The sequence below is a fragment of the Dipteris shenzhenensis genome, chromosome 8 (genome assembly GCF_047967505.1).
Source record: "Dipteris shenzhenensis isolate YYH24624 ecotype China chromosome 8, Dip_SZ_1.0, whole genome shotgun sequence".
Taxonomy (NCBI): Eukaryota; Viridiplantae; Streptophyta; class Polypodiopsida; order Gleicheniales; family Dipteridaceae; genus Dipteris; species Dipteris shenzhenensis.
The window spans coordinates 44,268,488-44,285,287 of record NC_141603.1 but is presented as its reverse complement, the minus strand read 5'-3'; the positions used below and the strand labels follow the sequence as shown (position 1 = coordinate 44,285,287).

Sequence of the window (16,800 nt, the reverse complement as noted above, 5' to 3'; positions counted from 1 at the left end):
CATGTGGTTATCTTCTCTTTAAATCCATTTGTTAAGAATGTAGCAATTGATACCATTTTTGTAAGCGAACCACAACACTTTCTTTTTTATCTTTTAGTTTGATTACGAAAACAAAATGTGGGGGAGTAAGGGGTCTTCCCTCTTTAAATTCATTTATAAATATTGTGAGAAGAGGATAGGATTCTTTTACTAGTTGATAGCATTTTTGTTTGTCTTTTAATTTCATTAGTGAAATGAAGATGTGGGGGGCTATATGACCTATATCGCAAGCTTGGACACTGAGTCACACATAATGCAATAAAATAAACAAAGGATATACAAGAAAACATGAATTTCATTTGTAAAAATTGCAAGAAATGATAGTATTCTTTTGCTGATTTGTAATAATGTTATTTTTTTTATTTGGATTAGTGAAATCAAGATGTGGGGGCTATATAACCTATATGCCATTCAAACGTTCACAAACATGCACACAGTCACACATATTACAATAAAACAAGCAAACAATATAAAACTAAACATTCTCTATTAACCCACAGCACAACTAAACCATACACCTTCAATTATGTTAACCCACAACGCAACTAAACCATACAGCTTCAATTCTATTAACCCACAGTGCAACTAACGGTGTTTTCTTCAACACAATAAACCACCAAAACCCCCAAACACCCACACAAGGACTCACAATAGACCATCGAACGCCCAAAACGCAAGCACAAACTCCTTTTCCTCAATGCAGCAAATCAGCAAACCTCTAGCAGCTCTTCTCTACAGAGCAGACTACCGAAACCCCCAAACACCTACAGCGCCTAATCCACAGTGCAATTAACTATGTTTTCTTCAATGTAGTAAACCACCGAAACCCCAAGCCCTAGCGAAACATCCAAACACAAGGACTCACAGCAAACCATTGAACGCCCAAAACGCAAGCACGAACTCCTTTCCTCAACACAGCAAATCAGCAAACCTCGAGCGGCTCTTCTCTACAGAGCAGATTACCGAAACACCCAAACACCCACAGCCCGTACCCATTCTATTTTCTCAACGCAGCCAACCACTGAATCCCCAAGCCCTACGCACATGCTTCATTTTCATGTACAGACTGGACTACCGAAACTCTAGAACACTCTATAGAGTAGACTATCGAAACCCCCAAACACCCACGCGCCTACCCATTCTATTTTCTCAACGCAGCAAACCACCGAAACCCCAAGCGCTATGCACATGCTTCCATGTACAAAGCCGACCATCGAAACTCCAGAACACAGACGCAAGCATGCACTCCAATCACACCACGTTTTTGGCAGAAATTCGAAAATCAGCTATGACCTTCGGAGTCAACCATCTTTGTATCGAAATCTACGCAGCAAAAGTCACACAATGCATACACAACCATCGCAATCTTGCAACCAAACAAACCATGCACACGCCTATTTATACACACACAAATACAAGCTTCACACAATGCATGTTCTAGATCGCGTCAGGGAAGATACAGATTTGCCTGACACGATCGCCCCCATGCATCTCTATTTGATTATCTGGAGAGGTGCAAGCCAAGAATGGCTTGCCCCCTCCAAGAATCAACCCTATCCTATCTACTTTGCTAGAAAACAAGACACGAGATGGACGTCCATCTCGTCCAAGTAGATCTCTGCCATCGCCACGCTGCACACAGACCCATCGCCCATGACGAACAGCCGAGGAGCTCTTCGCCATCGCCATGCTACCCACAAAAACCATCGTCCAAAGGAAGGGGAGGCATGTCGAGCAGATCGTCCACCACAAAAAGTGGAGGCGCATTCAGTACCTACACAAAACAACAAGGTAGGTACCCTATTCTAACGCTCTAAGCCTAAACTAACAACTAAAGTAAGGATTCCGTTTAAGGACCTTTGCAGGCCAATGAACATGTGCTCTAGTTGGTATGAAAATTAATTGTGAGGAGTGAAAAATCGAAATTCCATAAAACAATAAGGGGCGAAAAAAAAAAAGAAAAAGAAAGAAAATGTACAGGTATGGCGATTTAACTGTCGAAGTGTCATGGAGGCAGGACACGCATCTGCGATGAAGCGCGCGCCAGAAACGAGGAAGGAAACGCGAGAATTGAGGCTTATCCAGGGACAGGACACACGACGATTGCATTAAGGCAATTCTACGGAGAGGACAGACGAAGAGCGGGAGAAAGACAAAAGCGAAAGCATTCGCTAAAACAGGCAGAGAGAGAGAGAGCGCGAGAGAGCGAGAGAAGGGGGAGGGCGAGCTACAAGAGAGCGAGCAAGAAGGCGAGAGAGCGAGAGAGCGAGAGAGAGAGAGAGGGGAGGGCGAGCTACAAGACTCTATCCCCGGATCACAGCTTTTTATCTTACTTCATTCGAAAATGAGTGAACTGGGAGGAACCAGACCTCAGCAATTCTCAATCAAATACAAGGCATATGGAGATTCCAAGAACCTAGCTGACACAGTGAAGGTGAGCTGGCCCAACTCAGCTCCAATTCTTGCTGAAGCGACTTTGCCATTCATTGTTCATCATGATGTCAATTTGTAGAAACTAGCTATCTTTGAGTGCAAGAAGCGCTGTGTTTCTTCCCAGCCCCATTCGCTATTTTTATTTCAGTCATAGCACGCTTTTCTCGGCAACTTCAGGTTGGCATTTAGTACTACCGATTGTAGTTGAGAGTGGGCTGATGGTAGCGGTCGCCTCGGCTTCTCTCTAGCGATGCAGTTCACTTGAGCTCTGACGTGGTTGGTATCACCGCACATGCCTGTAACTTTTTACTGAGGGTGGGATAGTATCGGATTACATCTAAAGGACAGTTGTAAAAAGTGATCACAAGTACCAAAATGGATGTCATTTCCTTCTTAAATTCAATATTGAGAGACGTTACAGGCGGGCTTATGTCTATCCGGGTGACATTAAATTGGTGGAAGCAGTCAATGATGGGGGTCTTAGAAAGTACAGCGGACCAACATTTTCCCATAACAGAATTATTAGTCAATACGTAATTTCTTCAAAGAGTCTGAAGCCTTCCAACGTCAATTTGTGGCTCATTGAGTGGACTATAGGCAATCACATTTATAACGAGGCCATTGCTTGTCGAGAATCCTATTTGACTGTGAATAAAAAACCAATCGTACATAACTTGCACAACTCTTGACTTGCTCAGGTGGTCAAAGCAAAGAATGGAGCAAAAGAAGGACCTCGTTAGACAAAAGCCAAGCTGGCAGAGAATAAATCTACGCTACAGCAGGAGAATAAATTGTCAAGTCTCCCAAAGGAATCCAGTCAAATGAAGCACTGGAGTAGTGTTCCAGTAGCATAGGGTTGTTGGAGGCAGACAGGGGCCTGTACTCTGAAAGGCCTCGTGATGGTTCTATACCATGGTCTGGATACCTCTGATCTCCAATGCGATTAATTAATCCAAATGAGAGCCCATATAGTTGGACATTCTGACTAAGCGATGATCAATATAAGCAATGTGCCAAATTTGCTAGGCTGTCAAACTATGCCGTATGTCTGCATCTTGAGGTGACAACATATGAAAGATGGAAATCCTCTCAAAAGCTTTTGGTAACGCCTCCATCAACTGACCAAATGTGAGCCTCTAGAAGCCTCTCCTGAGAAAGGGAAGACTCCTTTTGGGAGGCAACTGCTCCCAAAGGAATAAAACAGAATGCTAGAAACACAAGATTAATTGCTCGTGAACCATGTGGAAAGACCAGTATTGGGCATCCCAACACCCAAGACCTACTTCTGTGATAGGTAATGCACCCAAGACCTACTTCTGTGATTCTGACTAGACAATCTTAAATGCCTTGAGCCTATGAGCTGACATTTGACCTAAACATAAGTTATAACACTTATAGGATGCTGTGTCATAAGTTTCAAACCTTGATATTGAGGCAAGCTGCTAAGCCAAGGACATGGTATCCATGTGAACCAACCTCCTATGCCCAAGCCGAAAATCCCAAGAGAGGATGCTTCTAATCTGGACACTCATCTAAAAGAGCTCTCCCGAGGATGATGCCTCGAAAACTGTATCCAGCATCAGATTCTGGCATGTCTGGGTTGCGTGACACAGCCTAGTGATGTGCTGCCTCCCTAGTCAACTTTTGGCTGGAAAATATCTATACCCTGTGCTTGATTTGGGGGCAAAGTTACGAGGGCTTTAGAAGACCTCAACTTGCGAGCATTTCTGCAAGGCTTGACCTGCAAGTACTATTTGCTTTCACATAGGTCAAGGAATTTGTTAGTTGTATAGTCCACCACATTGGCTGTTGGCACCTGCTCCAGGGCTACCCTAGCAAATAAGTTTGTCATCAATGCCCACGCTGTTGACTGATCTCGAATTGCAAGCATTTCTGCAAGGCTTGGCCTGCAAGTGCTATTCGCTTTCACATAGGTCAAGGAATTTGTTGGTTGTATAGTCCACCACATTGGCTGTTGGCACCTGCTCCAGGGCTACCCTAGCAATGAGCTTGTCAATGCCCACATTGATGACAGATCTTGAATTGAGTTTCAAAGCATAATATTCAAGGTATTTTTTGGAGAGAAAAATAAAAGATCCTCTCTTAAAGGGAAATAAAGCCCCCATGAACCCATGTACAAGGCATGGAGAAAGTATCCATGGCCTCGTCCACAAAGAGAAGCATGTATCAAGCCAAAGGATAAGCCTGGCAAACCGATCTCGAAAGTGAAAAAGTATCATTTTGGACCTTTCAGATATAGCTTACTACTGCTAGCTGGCAAATACAAGGCTACAGATGCTCTGATCCAATATATGGCACAGGTGCTGCTCCTCGTGCAAGGAACAAAGGATTAAGTGAGATAATGCAAGCTGCAGCACTGTAGCATGAAGCATTGAGATCACAAAAAATGGTGGACAAGGTGTGGCTTTTTGGGCACAAGAAGGAAGATTATTGAACTTTTGAGACTGTGAATTCTCAAATTTTCTTTTACAAAAAAGAGGCTGACAATAAGTCTTGTCAATGTATGTAAGTGTAAATTTTATTTTGTTTTTGTGTGATGCAAGCCTTCCATCAAGTGGTACATGTAAAAGTAGTGTTTTTACCTGTACCACTTTTACCTGCTCCAGTTCATAGGTATGCTGCTATTTCGCTTCAGCAATAACATTTTGATCACACTGGAGTATGGCAATGTATGCAGAAAAGGCCTAGCGAACATGTGAAAGATTTGTTGGAACCGCCACTTGTATACAGGGATGGAGCTATAAGGCCAAAACCTTTTATCATTGAACACCACAACTTTGCCGACCAACCTTATCAGGTGAACTTAATCTAACTGAATTATGTGCTTGGCTTTCAAAAAATAAGATATGTTAGTAAACTTCATTTCAGCATGTACAGATAGTCTGATATATAGCAGTATCTCTCACTACTGACACCTAATCAAGTCCAAGGCTAAATCTTTGAGACAATTAAGTTGCTAGTAAAAGAAAAAACTTTCATAATGCAAGAAAAAAGTAACAGAGGTTGTTGCAAGACTCTTTAGGGCTGTATTCCACCATCTTTTCTTTCATTTCAGACTCGAGATTGATCAGGGAACTTTTTCTACTATCTTTCCTGCTTATTAAACTTGAGACAGACCCAAAAAAAAAAAAAACCTTGAGACAGACACTCTGCCTCTGCTATGAAGCTTTGGAGCAATTTGAATGAAGAGGCTTTCTTTTTGCCTGTTCAGCTTGTGTCTTCAGTACCAGAAGATGAACCTTTGTTCCAGCCATTTCCACCAGAAATCAACTTTTCTGGATACGAACCTTGCAAAAAGTATACTGTTTTGCTTCAACTCCGAAACAATGATAAGGTGCATCCTGTTTCTCTATATTCATTTTGATGTGATCCTCACGATCAAATTGTATGTGCCTGTCAAAACAGTACACCACCATGTGTGGAGTTGCTATTTTTTGAAAAAGCCTTTGGTTAGAGTGGTGAACCACAAACCCATGGTCAATGACTCACTACACTCAGACTTATAATGCGCTCTGCTAAATTTAAAGTCAATATTGCTGGTCTGCATCTGGAAAGGAGGATTCAGGGTCTCAGCAATTGAATTTTTGATGCTGATAGTTTACATCCTAAATTGTCCCCAGGTGATGCGAAGAGTCCAAGTTTTTACTGTGGATCCACAAATTTTTACAGTACACCAACCTTATGATCAAGGCAATGAGATGTATTCTGAACTTGGCACAAATAAGGTCGCCTGTGGCATGGAGGTAATAAGTTTACTATACCACATGAAATCTAAGGGAGAAAGCCCAAATTTAGAATTCCAATTTCCGAATTCTTTTTCCGTGTTTGCCAAAATTTACCTGATGTCTTTGTATGTCACTTTCAAGGGTAAGTTGTATGTATAACATGGTCTTACCATGGTGGAGTTTGAGGAATTCAACAGCTTTAATCCTTTTGACATCTTTTTATCTATTATCTACCTTGCATAGGTGACCTACGTTATAACTTTCTGTCCAGAATGTGATGAAGACTACAGATCTGAGCTTGTAGTTGTTACAGATCGGGAGAAATTTATCATTCCAGTGAGATGCTTTGGCAGAAAGGGTGAGCCATTTTAATCTTTTTACCATTAATTGGTGCTTCATAGAAGCCCTTTTCCCAACAAACCCATGTATCAATCTAAGTATATATATTTTAATGTGATGGATGGTAGTTTGGGGTATGTCAAATTTGACTGTCAATGGTACAATTAATTCAAGTTTTTCCCATTCATGGAAATTATCTAGTGTTGATTATGCATTTTCCACTTTCTTTAGAGGTAATTCACTCTCTTGGAAAGAGTCTCTATTTGGTGCCTGGCTTTGTCTGGTGTCATACATTGCAGACTTAACAATTTGATGTTATGGAGAAGATATGATTTACATGCAAAGCCCCTTCCCTACCCTGTGTCCTTAAAGGGGACCAAACTTTTCAGAAAAAAAGATAGAGGTTGCAAATCCAGGTTCAGTTGACAAAGATGAAGACAGAAAATAAGAGGGAAACTTGATGGCTGAAGAAAAGAAAGAGCAGGATATGAAACTAAAGAGGAAGAATACTAGGGGGGTGTTACGCTCTAGCCGAGGTAGCATGACCTCGGAAGAATCAGTCGACATTTCCCTTAAAGGATCTATCTCTGTAATATATGTGTTTGCGCGTCATGTAAATGATCGGGAGGGATTTAATGTCAAGGTCCTAGGTGAGGGCTGATAGCACCAGACTAGATAGATCTAAGGCCAAGGGCCTAGTGCTAAGATTGTGCCTAGGGGCAAGGAATTAAATGCATCCCAAGAGAGGGGTGAAATGTTGCATTAGGAAGGCCCTATATAGATGACATGTGGCATCTAGATCTATCTAGGGATTTGGGGTTTGCTGAGGCTAGAGAGAGAAGAGAAGATAATGATTCATGGGATTTTGGAACGTAGATCTCTGTCTAGCTCGTGAGCTTTAGCAAAAAGATGGCTGGGAGGAAATAAATGGTGCTACTCCCGTGATCTTAGAAGAGAGAAAAACAGAGAGTGTTTGACAATTGGTATCAGAGCCTAGGTTAGAGGACGAGAAGGGATCTGTGGGTTTGGACGAGAAGTCCAACGTGAGCGTGGATTGAGACCTGCGGAGGAAATTGACGGTCTGTGTGCCAGTCACAAGTCGAAAGCCACGGACGGTCGTCGAAAGACCAAAGCGCAGACACGGGGTGCGTGATAGTTCGTGGGTCTAACGAAGGGATCGATTGGCGCTCACGTGGAGATTCCAGACTGTTGGTGAGGCGACGCGTTGATCGTAACGACGCTGTGCAGCGTGCTGACGACGAACGATTGGCGTGGAGCGCCAGTTGATGAGCAGTGGGCCCGTAGTCAAGATTTGGCGCAGCGAGCACGTAGGCGGTGATCTGGAGCGGTTGACAGATTGGTTGGAGCACGAAGGCATAGGGCCCACAGGCTTCGGGATATCTGGCTACCTCGACCCGTGCCAGTTTTCGATCGATTCCCTCAGGCAGATTTTGATCAGAGTTCATAGACCAAGGGGCTCTCTGTCACTTCTGTCAATTCTGTGTTTTCTTCTCTTGATTTAGTTTGTTGATGCTCCGCTTGCATAAGAGTTTACAGTCTACGATGCTATAGGGACAGATTATGCCTGTGCAGATGCCTGTATATTTCAGTCAGAGTTAATTTGCAGGAATTTCCCTAGTATAGGGAAAAGCGGGATTTGGATATATGCCTGTGTCAAATGCGTAGTTAGTGTGAATTTGAGATTGTAGGTATTCCCTAGTATAGGGAATTGTGTCAGAGTGTCAGTACACTGAATTGTGTCAGCTTGTGAATACAGTGTTCTAGAGGTGTTTTTTTTTATTTTTATTTTTTTTAAAAAAAACCCCAAAACAAAACACCTATTGAACTGAATGGAAGCAGAAGAAGGGGCTTCCAGGAGGGACCCTGGTGAATCAGGAGTCCGGCCGACCCAGCAGGGATCGCGCCCAGTAGCTCACACTTTATCTGGCAGGATTGCATTGCTGGAGGATGCCTTGCAACAGTTGTTAGCGCAGCAATTACAAGCCAACGCAGGGCAATCTGAACTTAGGAGAGCGTTACAGAGTATGTCTGCCAGACCTTCTCGAGAAGAGAAGGGAAAGGCTCCAATGGAACTGGAGTCTAGTGTTCATACGGTCGAGCCTAGGAAGGCTAAAGTGTCAAATATTGCGAATTACAGACCGGAAAAGTATTCTGGCCGGATGAACGACCGTAGCTCCGATGTCATTGAGACCTGGTTACATAAATGGGACGAGGCGTTCGCCATTTGTGAAATCAGAAATGACATCAAAAAGATCCGCGAGGCCACCCACATGTTCAGTGAGGCAGCGGATCGGTGGTGGATTAAACAACAAAAAGATGGCATAGCATCCACTACCTGGGAGGGTTTTAAAAGAGAGTTCAGGAAACACTTCTTGCCTCCTGACGAAGCATCCCGAGCTTGGGATCAATATAGGAACCTTCGTCAGAGAAATTTATCAGTGGCAGAATACACTGATAAGTTTCGAGAGAGTGTAATGAAGGTTGATGAACCCCTGCCTCAATCAATCCAAGTGAAAGATTTCATATTTGGATTGAATGATCGAATAAAAATGGAAGTTCGGGCTAAGTACGCGAACACGCTAGATGATGCAATAGCTATAGCCCTGAACTACGAGGATGCCAAGGGCAGCAAGCCAAGTGGGTTTGCACAGGTCGGAACCCAGTATGGGTATCCGAAGAAATCTGGGTTTAAGAAGAAGTGGGCTAGTAGAGGGAGTGGTTCGCAGCCGAGTGGCCAAGCTAAGCAGGCGAGACCGGCTGAAACTCCTAAACCAAGTACCACCATTGGAGTGAAGAGGAAAGTAACCCCAATGGCAGCCCGGGCTTGGTCTAAATCTCCCTTGAACCCAGAACAACGGGAAAAAGCGAGGAGAGAAGGCTTGTGCTTTGGTTGCCTTCAACCTCATCAGTGGAGGGATTGTCCACGTAATAAAGATCGTCGGATGGCTGAGATGGTGATCTCAGAGTGCGACGTGGAGATGCAGGGAAGTCCCAAAACGGAAGAGATGCAGATTCAGCTAGCGGGATCTTCTCAGAGGTTAGTACCTTGTTTGTTATGTGTGTCTGTTGCTAAGTTAGTGACGAGTGCACCTGATAACATCCTATCTAAGCCCGCAGCAACGGGGTATACAGCCTTCAATGATACGGAGTTAATTAAAATGAAAGGGCAAGTGGCCAGTCATTATGTCATTGTGTTGTTTGACTCGGCGTCAACTCACAATGTGATTAACTCCAAGCTCGTGAAGAGGCTGAAACTAAAGACAAGTCCATCTGACTATGCGTATACAGTCAGGATGGTCGATGGAAGTTCAACCGAAGTATGGGACCAAAGGGTTACCCAGTTGGAGCTTCGGATTCAGGACTATGCTGAGAAGCTTGATTTTGAAATGACCAAGCTTGCTCATGCGGATATAGCCCTGGGAATGGCGTGGCATTCTAGGAAGAATCCAGCCATTGATTGGAAAAAGCATGTATATCAATTCAAGATGAATGATGTGCTTTATGTCTTGCGAGGTGAAAAAGATATACCTCAGGGACCGTTGGTTTCCGTGATGGAAATCAGAAAGGCTCAAGTAAAGTTTTTGTATCTTTGCACAGCATCGGTAGAGTCGGTGAATGATTCTTCGACTAGCACTGATGTTACGCAAAGTGGTGAGATGGCCAAGCTGGCTAATCTTATAACAGAGGAGTTCTCTGAATGTTTCAGGGATGAACTACCTTATGGGTTACCTCCAGAGCGGAAAGTTCAACATAAAATTGAACTGATCCCGGGGGCAGAACCTGTAAATAGACCTCCTTATAGAATGAGTTTTGCTGAAGAAGCGGAGGTGCGTAGACAACTGGAAGAATACCTCAAGTTGGGGCAAATTCAACCAAGTTTCTCACCTTTTGCTTCGCCAGTGATATTAAAGAGGAAAAAGGATGATACGTTTCGCCTCTATATAGATTACAGAGCATTGAATAATATCACTGTTAAGCACAGGTATCCGATGGCTCGGATTGATGATTTGCTAGATGCATTACATGGAGCCGTGATTTTCAGCAAGATAGATCTTAAGTGCGGCTATCATCAGATCCGGATTAGAGCCGAGGATGTGCATAAAACCGCTTTTAGAAGCAGGTTTGGTCATTATGAGTTTTTGGTAATGCCCTTCGGACTTACCAATGCTCCAGCGACCTTCGTCATGCTTATGAACGATTTACTACGTCCGTATATCGGAAAGTTCGTAGTACATTTTATTGACGATATCTTGATATTCAGTAAAAGTGTTACTGAGCATCGTGAACACTTAAGGATAGTGTTCAGTACTTTGAGGAAAGCCAGTCTTTATGTGAATAAAAAGAAAACTATACTGTGTATGGTCAGGCTTGAGTATTTAGGGTTCATAATTACTCCACAGGGGGTAGAAATGGATCCGAAGAAAGTGGCTGCGATACTAACTTGGCCAATCCCTCAGAGTCTGACCGCGTTGCGATCATTCTTGGGATTTGTCCAGTTTTATAGAAGGCATATCAAAGGATATTCCGGAATAGTATCGCCATTGACTGATCTGACCTCAGATAAAGTACCTTTTATTTGGGGACAGAATCAACAAGAAAGTTTTAACACCATAAAACAAGCTGTGGTCTCAGGACCGGTGTTAAAAATAGTTGATCCCCAGAAACCGTTGTTCCTAGAAACCAATGCAAGTGGCATTGCGGTAGGAGCAGTTCTCCTTCAAGAGGGAAGGCCAGTAGCCTTTGAAAGCAAGAAGCTTTCTCCCTCTCAAAGGAATTGGCCAACTCATGAATTGGAGTTGTATGCAGTTATCCATGCTTTGAAAACATGGAGGCATGGTTCAGAGTTTTATGTGGATGTAGATCATGATACTCTGAAACATTTTCGTAAACAGCCTGACTTGAGGGGCCGCCAAGCTAGGTGGGCAGAGCTCATGCAGGAGTTTAATTTGACGATTCGGTACCGAAGAGGAAAAGACAATAAGGTAGCTGATGCGTTGTCTCGCATTATGCACAACCTGAGTTTCACGGTATTAGAGAGTGCTCTAATGACCGAGATTAGAGAAACTCAAAAGGTGGACGAGTTTGTCCAGAGCTTGTGGCCTAAGGCTCATGTGTTAAAACCCGGGGAAAGTGAAAAGGATGACCTGGCATCCAGAAAAGGCCAAACTTATGCAAGATATATCATAAGAGATGGTATGCTAGTTAGAAATGGCAAGGTTATAGTACCTGGTCAGAATGATCTCAGGCAGAGAGTCATTCGACAATGCCATGATAGCCCGTGTGCGGGACATCCAGGAGTCGAGAAGACATATGATCTCGTGAAGCGAGATTTCTTTTGGCCAAAGATGAAAAAGCATATTCATGAGTATGTGACACGGTGTTTCTCGTGTCAGGTAAGTAAGGCCGAGCGGGTGAAGCCACCCGGACTTTTACAGCCCTTGGAAATACCACTAAGTAAGTGGGAGAGCATTTTTATGGACTTTATTGTAGGGCTACCTGCAACACAAGGAGGGCATAATTCTATCCTTGTGGTGGTTGATCGTCTAACCAAGATGGCTCACTTCATTCCGACTAGAGAGTCTGTTAGTGCCCCGCAAGTGGCGGATTTGTTTATTAGACATATATTTCGTCTGCATGGATTGCCTAGATCCATAGTGTCAGACAGAGATGTCAGATTTACCGGTCATTTTTGGACAACGGTATTTGAGACACTGAGGACTGAGTTAGGAATGAGTAGTGGGGATCATCCGGAGACGGATGGTCAGACGGAGAGAGTCAACCAAACTTTAGAGGATATGCTGAGGGCATATGTGTCATTGAGGCAACATACATGGGACAAGTGGTTGCCATTGTTGGAGTTTGCCTACAATGATAGGAAACATTCATCTACTGGGTTCAGTCCGTTTGAGCTGAACTATGGTTATAGGCCAGCCAATCCAACTATAGTTGGAGTACCTCAGAAAGTGCCTAGTGCCGCGAACTTTGTAGTTCAGATGCGGGAGATGCTAGCACTTGCGAGAGCCAATATCCGCCAGGCTATGGATAGAGCCAAGGTGTATGCGGATGAAAACCGGTCTATAAGAGTATTTAAGGAAGGAGAAAAAGTTTTTCTCAGAATTCCTTCGCACTCGAAGTCGTTGACTTCAGGAGAGTGTGCTAAGTTATCACCTCGATACTGTGGGCCATGGTTAATTCTAAAGAGAATAGGCAGTGTAGCCTATAAATTAGAATTGCCACAGGGGTGTAAGGTGCACCCGGTTTTTCATGTTTCGCGCTTAAAGAAATTTTTACATACAGGTGACTCACTAATCGAAGGTGTGGTTTTGTTTCAGGAGATAGAGGATATTGCAAGGCGCAAACCAACAAGAATCCTGGACCGAGGAACAATGCAAATACGAAATCGAAAGATACCCACGGTGTTGGTTGCATGGCATGGTCAGCCTCTATCCGAAGCTACCTGGGAATCCATATATCAGTTGCGGAGAGTGTTCCCAGACTTTATCATCGAGGACGCTGATGTCTGAAGAGGGAAGGAATGTTACGCTCTAGCCGAGGTAGCATGACCTCGGAAGAATCAGTCGACATTTCCCTTAAAGGATCTATCTCTGTAATATATGTGTTTGCGCTTCATGTAAATGATCGGGAGGGATTTAATGTCAAGGTCCTAGGTGAGGGCTGATAGCACCAGACTAGATAGATCTAAGGCCAAGGGCCTAGTGCTAAGATTGTGCCTAGGGGCAAGGAATTAAATGCATCCCAAGAGAGGGGTGAAATGTTGCATTAGGAAGGCCCTATATAGATGACATGTGGCATCTAGATCTATCTAGGGATTTGGGGTTTGCTGAGGCTAGAGAGAGAAGAGAAGATAATGATTCATGGGATTTTGGAACGTAGATCTCTGTCTAGCTCGTGAGCTTTAGCAAAAAGATGGCTGGGAGGAAATAAATGGTGCTACCCCCGTGATCTTAGAAGAGAGAAAAACAGAGAGTGTTTGACAGGGGGAAAGTAACGATGAAAGGATGTGACATGTATGTGTTTATGCATTGGAAACTCGTTATTTGAAATGTTTATCAGAGAAACATGCATAAAACTCTCTGCGTGCCAAGGTAGCATAAGACTCCCCTTTGAAAAAGAATGAAAGGCTTCTTCTGAGGGGTAGAATATGAGGATCCGTGCAGCCACCTCAAAGTTTCCTCCGAGTATGCATCATCAACAGAAGAACAACCGAGGATGATCTCATGGGTTCGTTCCGTTGCGCTTTTGAATAACACAGCCTAAAGGTGGTTCAATAATTCCCAATCAGGTTTTTTCGAGTTTGGGAGAGGCTATCCTTAGAAGTTTCTGCCAAGAGGTAAACGAGGAGTACGTTATGACAAAGAAGACGAAAAATGAATCCATCCAAGATTTTGTATTGCAGATGAGAGCCTTGGTGAATCAGCAGCTGAGCAGTCCTCCCAATGAAAAAACAATGCATACCTGGCTTTCAAGCGGGATACTGACCATGGAGATTTTGAATCTAATGATGACTTACGAACGAGCTGCTCAATCCAAGTGTTCGCTCTCAGGAAAGCAGCATGGCCTACCCAAGGCAAAGAAGAAGGCTGAGCTTTTGCAAGAGGGGCTGCTGCAGGAGGAGCTGCTGCAAGAGGGGCTGCTGCAGAAGGAGCTGTTACTGTAGAGGAGCTACAAAGGGGGCTGCTGCAGAACTGCATGGGGAAGGAGCTGCACCAAGGAGAGAGAGTATGCTTGAGCAAGAGGCGATAGGTTATGTGAGAAGGCCAACCAAACTCAAACTAACCCTAGACTAGTCCTTTGAACCTAAGGGTGAAAACAGAAGTAAAGTTGGACTAGTATTGATCATCCAAACTGGATTTATTAATCAAGCAAATAAATAATGGTGAAAATAATCTTAGTCCAGAATTTTGGCATGTGACATGTGGCATGCTGACATGGCAGCCCATGAGGTGGTAGAAGACACATGGCAACCTATGGGGACATTTCCGCTGTGTACTGGCCACTTTATCCAAAAAGACGAAAGACCAATCCTCTAGGCAATGGGGAATTGTCTCCAACACGCCCTTTGCACAACAAAGGCATCTACCATCGAGTCGCATTTGCTCTAGCCAGGGGCTGATGGGCAATCCTCCATGAGCCATCAACGAAAAAGTAGGAGATTTTCCGTGGTCTCAGGCTGGTCCAGAGATGAGGCCAGAATTGTGAGATGACCTCCCTTGGAACATCCTGCTCTACCCAATGTCGCTCCCTCGATGAGGTCCAAGCTACAGCCTCTAGCCAGATCCGATGACCGCCGATGCGAGTCATGTAAGAGAAGAAAGGCACCTCTTCCACTCTATTTGACTCTCCTACCCGTGCCAGCTAAAACCACTCCCCTGGGTCCCACTGAAAGTCATAAAGAGGCCGGCCCTCCCAGAGCCAAAGGCGCCACACTACTCCCTCCGGTCTCGAGAGAAATGAATGTTTGAGAGGAGGGGTTCATATCCTTCCGGAGGTGTTACTGGAGGCCAAAGGCTGCTGGTGTGAGAAGCATGAATGTTGCAATGCTCTAATGCAATGGATCGCGCAGAGTGCACCGTGCAGTGGTGTGCGGGTGTCGTAGGTTGTACTGCAGTGAACAACGACGTACGAGTGCACTGTACGAGTGCACTATGCTAAATGACAATCACATGAGAACTCCACAACATAAGCATAAGAAGAAACATCATCATACACTAGTGAACAATCCCCATATCAGAAAGAGACAGGAAGAATGAGAAAGTCCAAAGTACATATCACTAGACCAGCATCTACAAGTCACAAGTCGCAAGTCACAAGAACACACAGGTCTATCCCCATAGTAGACAGAGGGGTACACACAGGTCTCTCCACACTCTCTCCTTGGCGAGCTTGTAGCTCCAGCCTCTATCTCTTCTCACACTCTCCTCTCCCCCGCTCCAATGCCGAATGCTGAGTGCTCTATGCTGAAATCTCCCCTTCCCTCTCCACCTTCTCCTTCATCCTCATCCCCCACCTTGGAGGGTCCCTTCTTCGCTAAGAATCTCTCCCCTTTCTCCCCATTAGTCATCCTCCTATCTCCTTAGCTGTTGAGGATAGCCGTTGCGCCGCTGGCTTTCTTGATGGCTCCGGCGACTTCCTGACTCCCTCACTCGCCAGCCTCTTCTAGTCAGGGTGGTGTAAATACTCCATGTGCAGGTGAGCTGGCTCACCGCACCACTGAACCAGTGTGTAACTATAAATACTCTTGGCTGCTCCATGTGCTAAGCTCACTCTCCATGTGCGCAACTCTCGATGAGATCACCTTGGGCATGGTACTCCTGGCTGACCTGTGGTTGACATGTGTCGACCTGTGGTTAACATGTGTCAACCTGTGGTTGACATGTGTCGACGCATAGTCGCCTTAGATAGTACTCCTGGATGAACCCGTGTGGTCAACCCCTCGTGTCGTGTGGCTGACTTGTGTTGACACATGGTCAACATGTGGTCAACGCCTGTTGACATGTGGTCAACGTCTGTCGCCATGTGGTCAACGCATGTCGACCTGTGGTCAGGGGTGTCTCTATTGTAAGAGTTTCCCCCGCCACGATCATTCACCATCCTGGTGAATAGAAATGGAGGAGGGAACCGTCAAAAGAAAAAAAGAACTTACAAACCATTGATATGGTGATGCAGTAGGAAAAGAAAATGTTACAAACCATGTGGCTGGCCGTGCAAGTAATACCAAAATTTGTATTAAAATGAAACTGTGAAAATTAAATGCCGCTTGATGAGGTATAGCATGGAAAATTGCAAAAAACTGAGTATATCATGAGGATAGGACACCATGGTATTTACAATGAGAGCCAATCAGCCTGTCAAAATTTTAACAGTGCCAAAAAACCCATTTATCAAATTACTGAGGGAGGTCATCAGTAGCCTTCTCCTCTACCACCTTCACCCCTGCCCTCTACTTTGCCGCAATCGTATGTAGCTCTGTAGCCTTTTCCTCAGCCATCTGCTGTGCCCCAGTCATATGTAGCTCTGTAGCATTTTCCTCAGTCATCTACTTTGCCCCAGTCGTATGTAGCTCTGTAGCCTTTTCCTCAGCCATCTGCTTTGCCCCAGTCGTATGTAGCTCTGGATGGTGTGTTTCCTCCTCATCCTCAATTGTGTCCATCACGTTTCTCAAATCGTCATGCTTGGTGGTATCGCCGGTAGTAATGATCCT

The 16,800-nt window shown here is 44.4% G+C and overlaps 1 protein-coding gene across 1 annotated transcript in view; it reads left to right on the top strand.

The window, feature by feature from the left end:
- The first annotated feature begins 2,102 nt into the window (after positions 1–2,102).
- The window catches only part of LOC147899557 (uncharacterized), a 406,773-nt gene continuing 392,075 nt past the window's right edge, over positions 2,103–16,800 (top strand). The window contains exons 1-5 of the mRNA XM_087377749.1: positions 2,103–2,473; positions 5,171–5,290; positions 5,705–5,827; positions 6,114–6,236; positions 6,462–6,576. Coding sequence (XP_087233875.1) covers positions 2,384–2,473; positions 5,171–5,290; positions 5,705–5,827; positions 6,114–6,236; positions 6,462–6,576 — 571 coding nt within the window. The 5' untranslated portion in view covers positions 2,103–2,383. The remainder of the gene's footprint in view (positions 2,474–5,170; positions 5,291–5,704; positions 5,828–6,113; positions 6,237–6,461; positions 6,577–16,800) is intronic.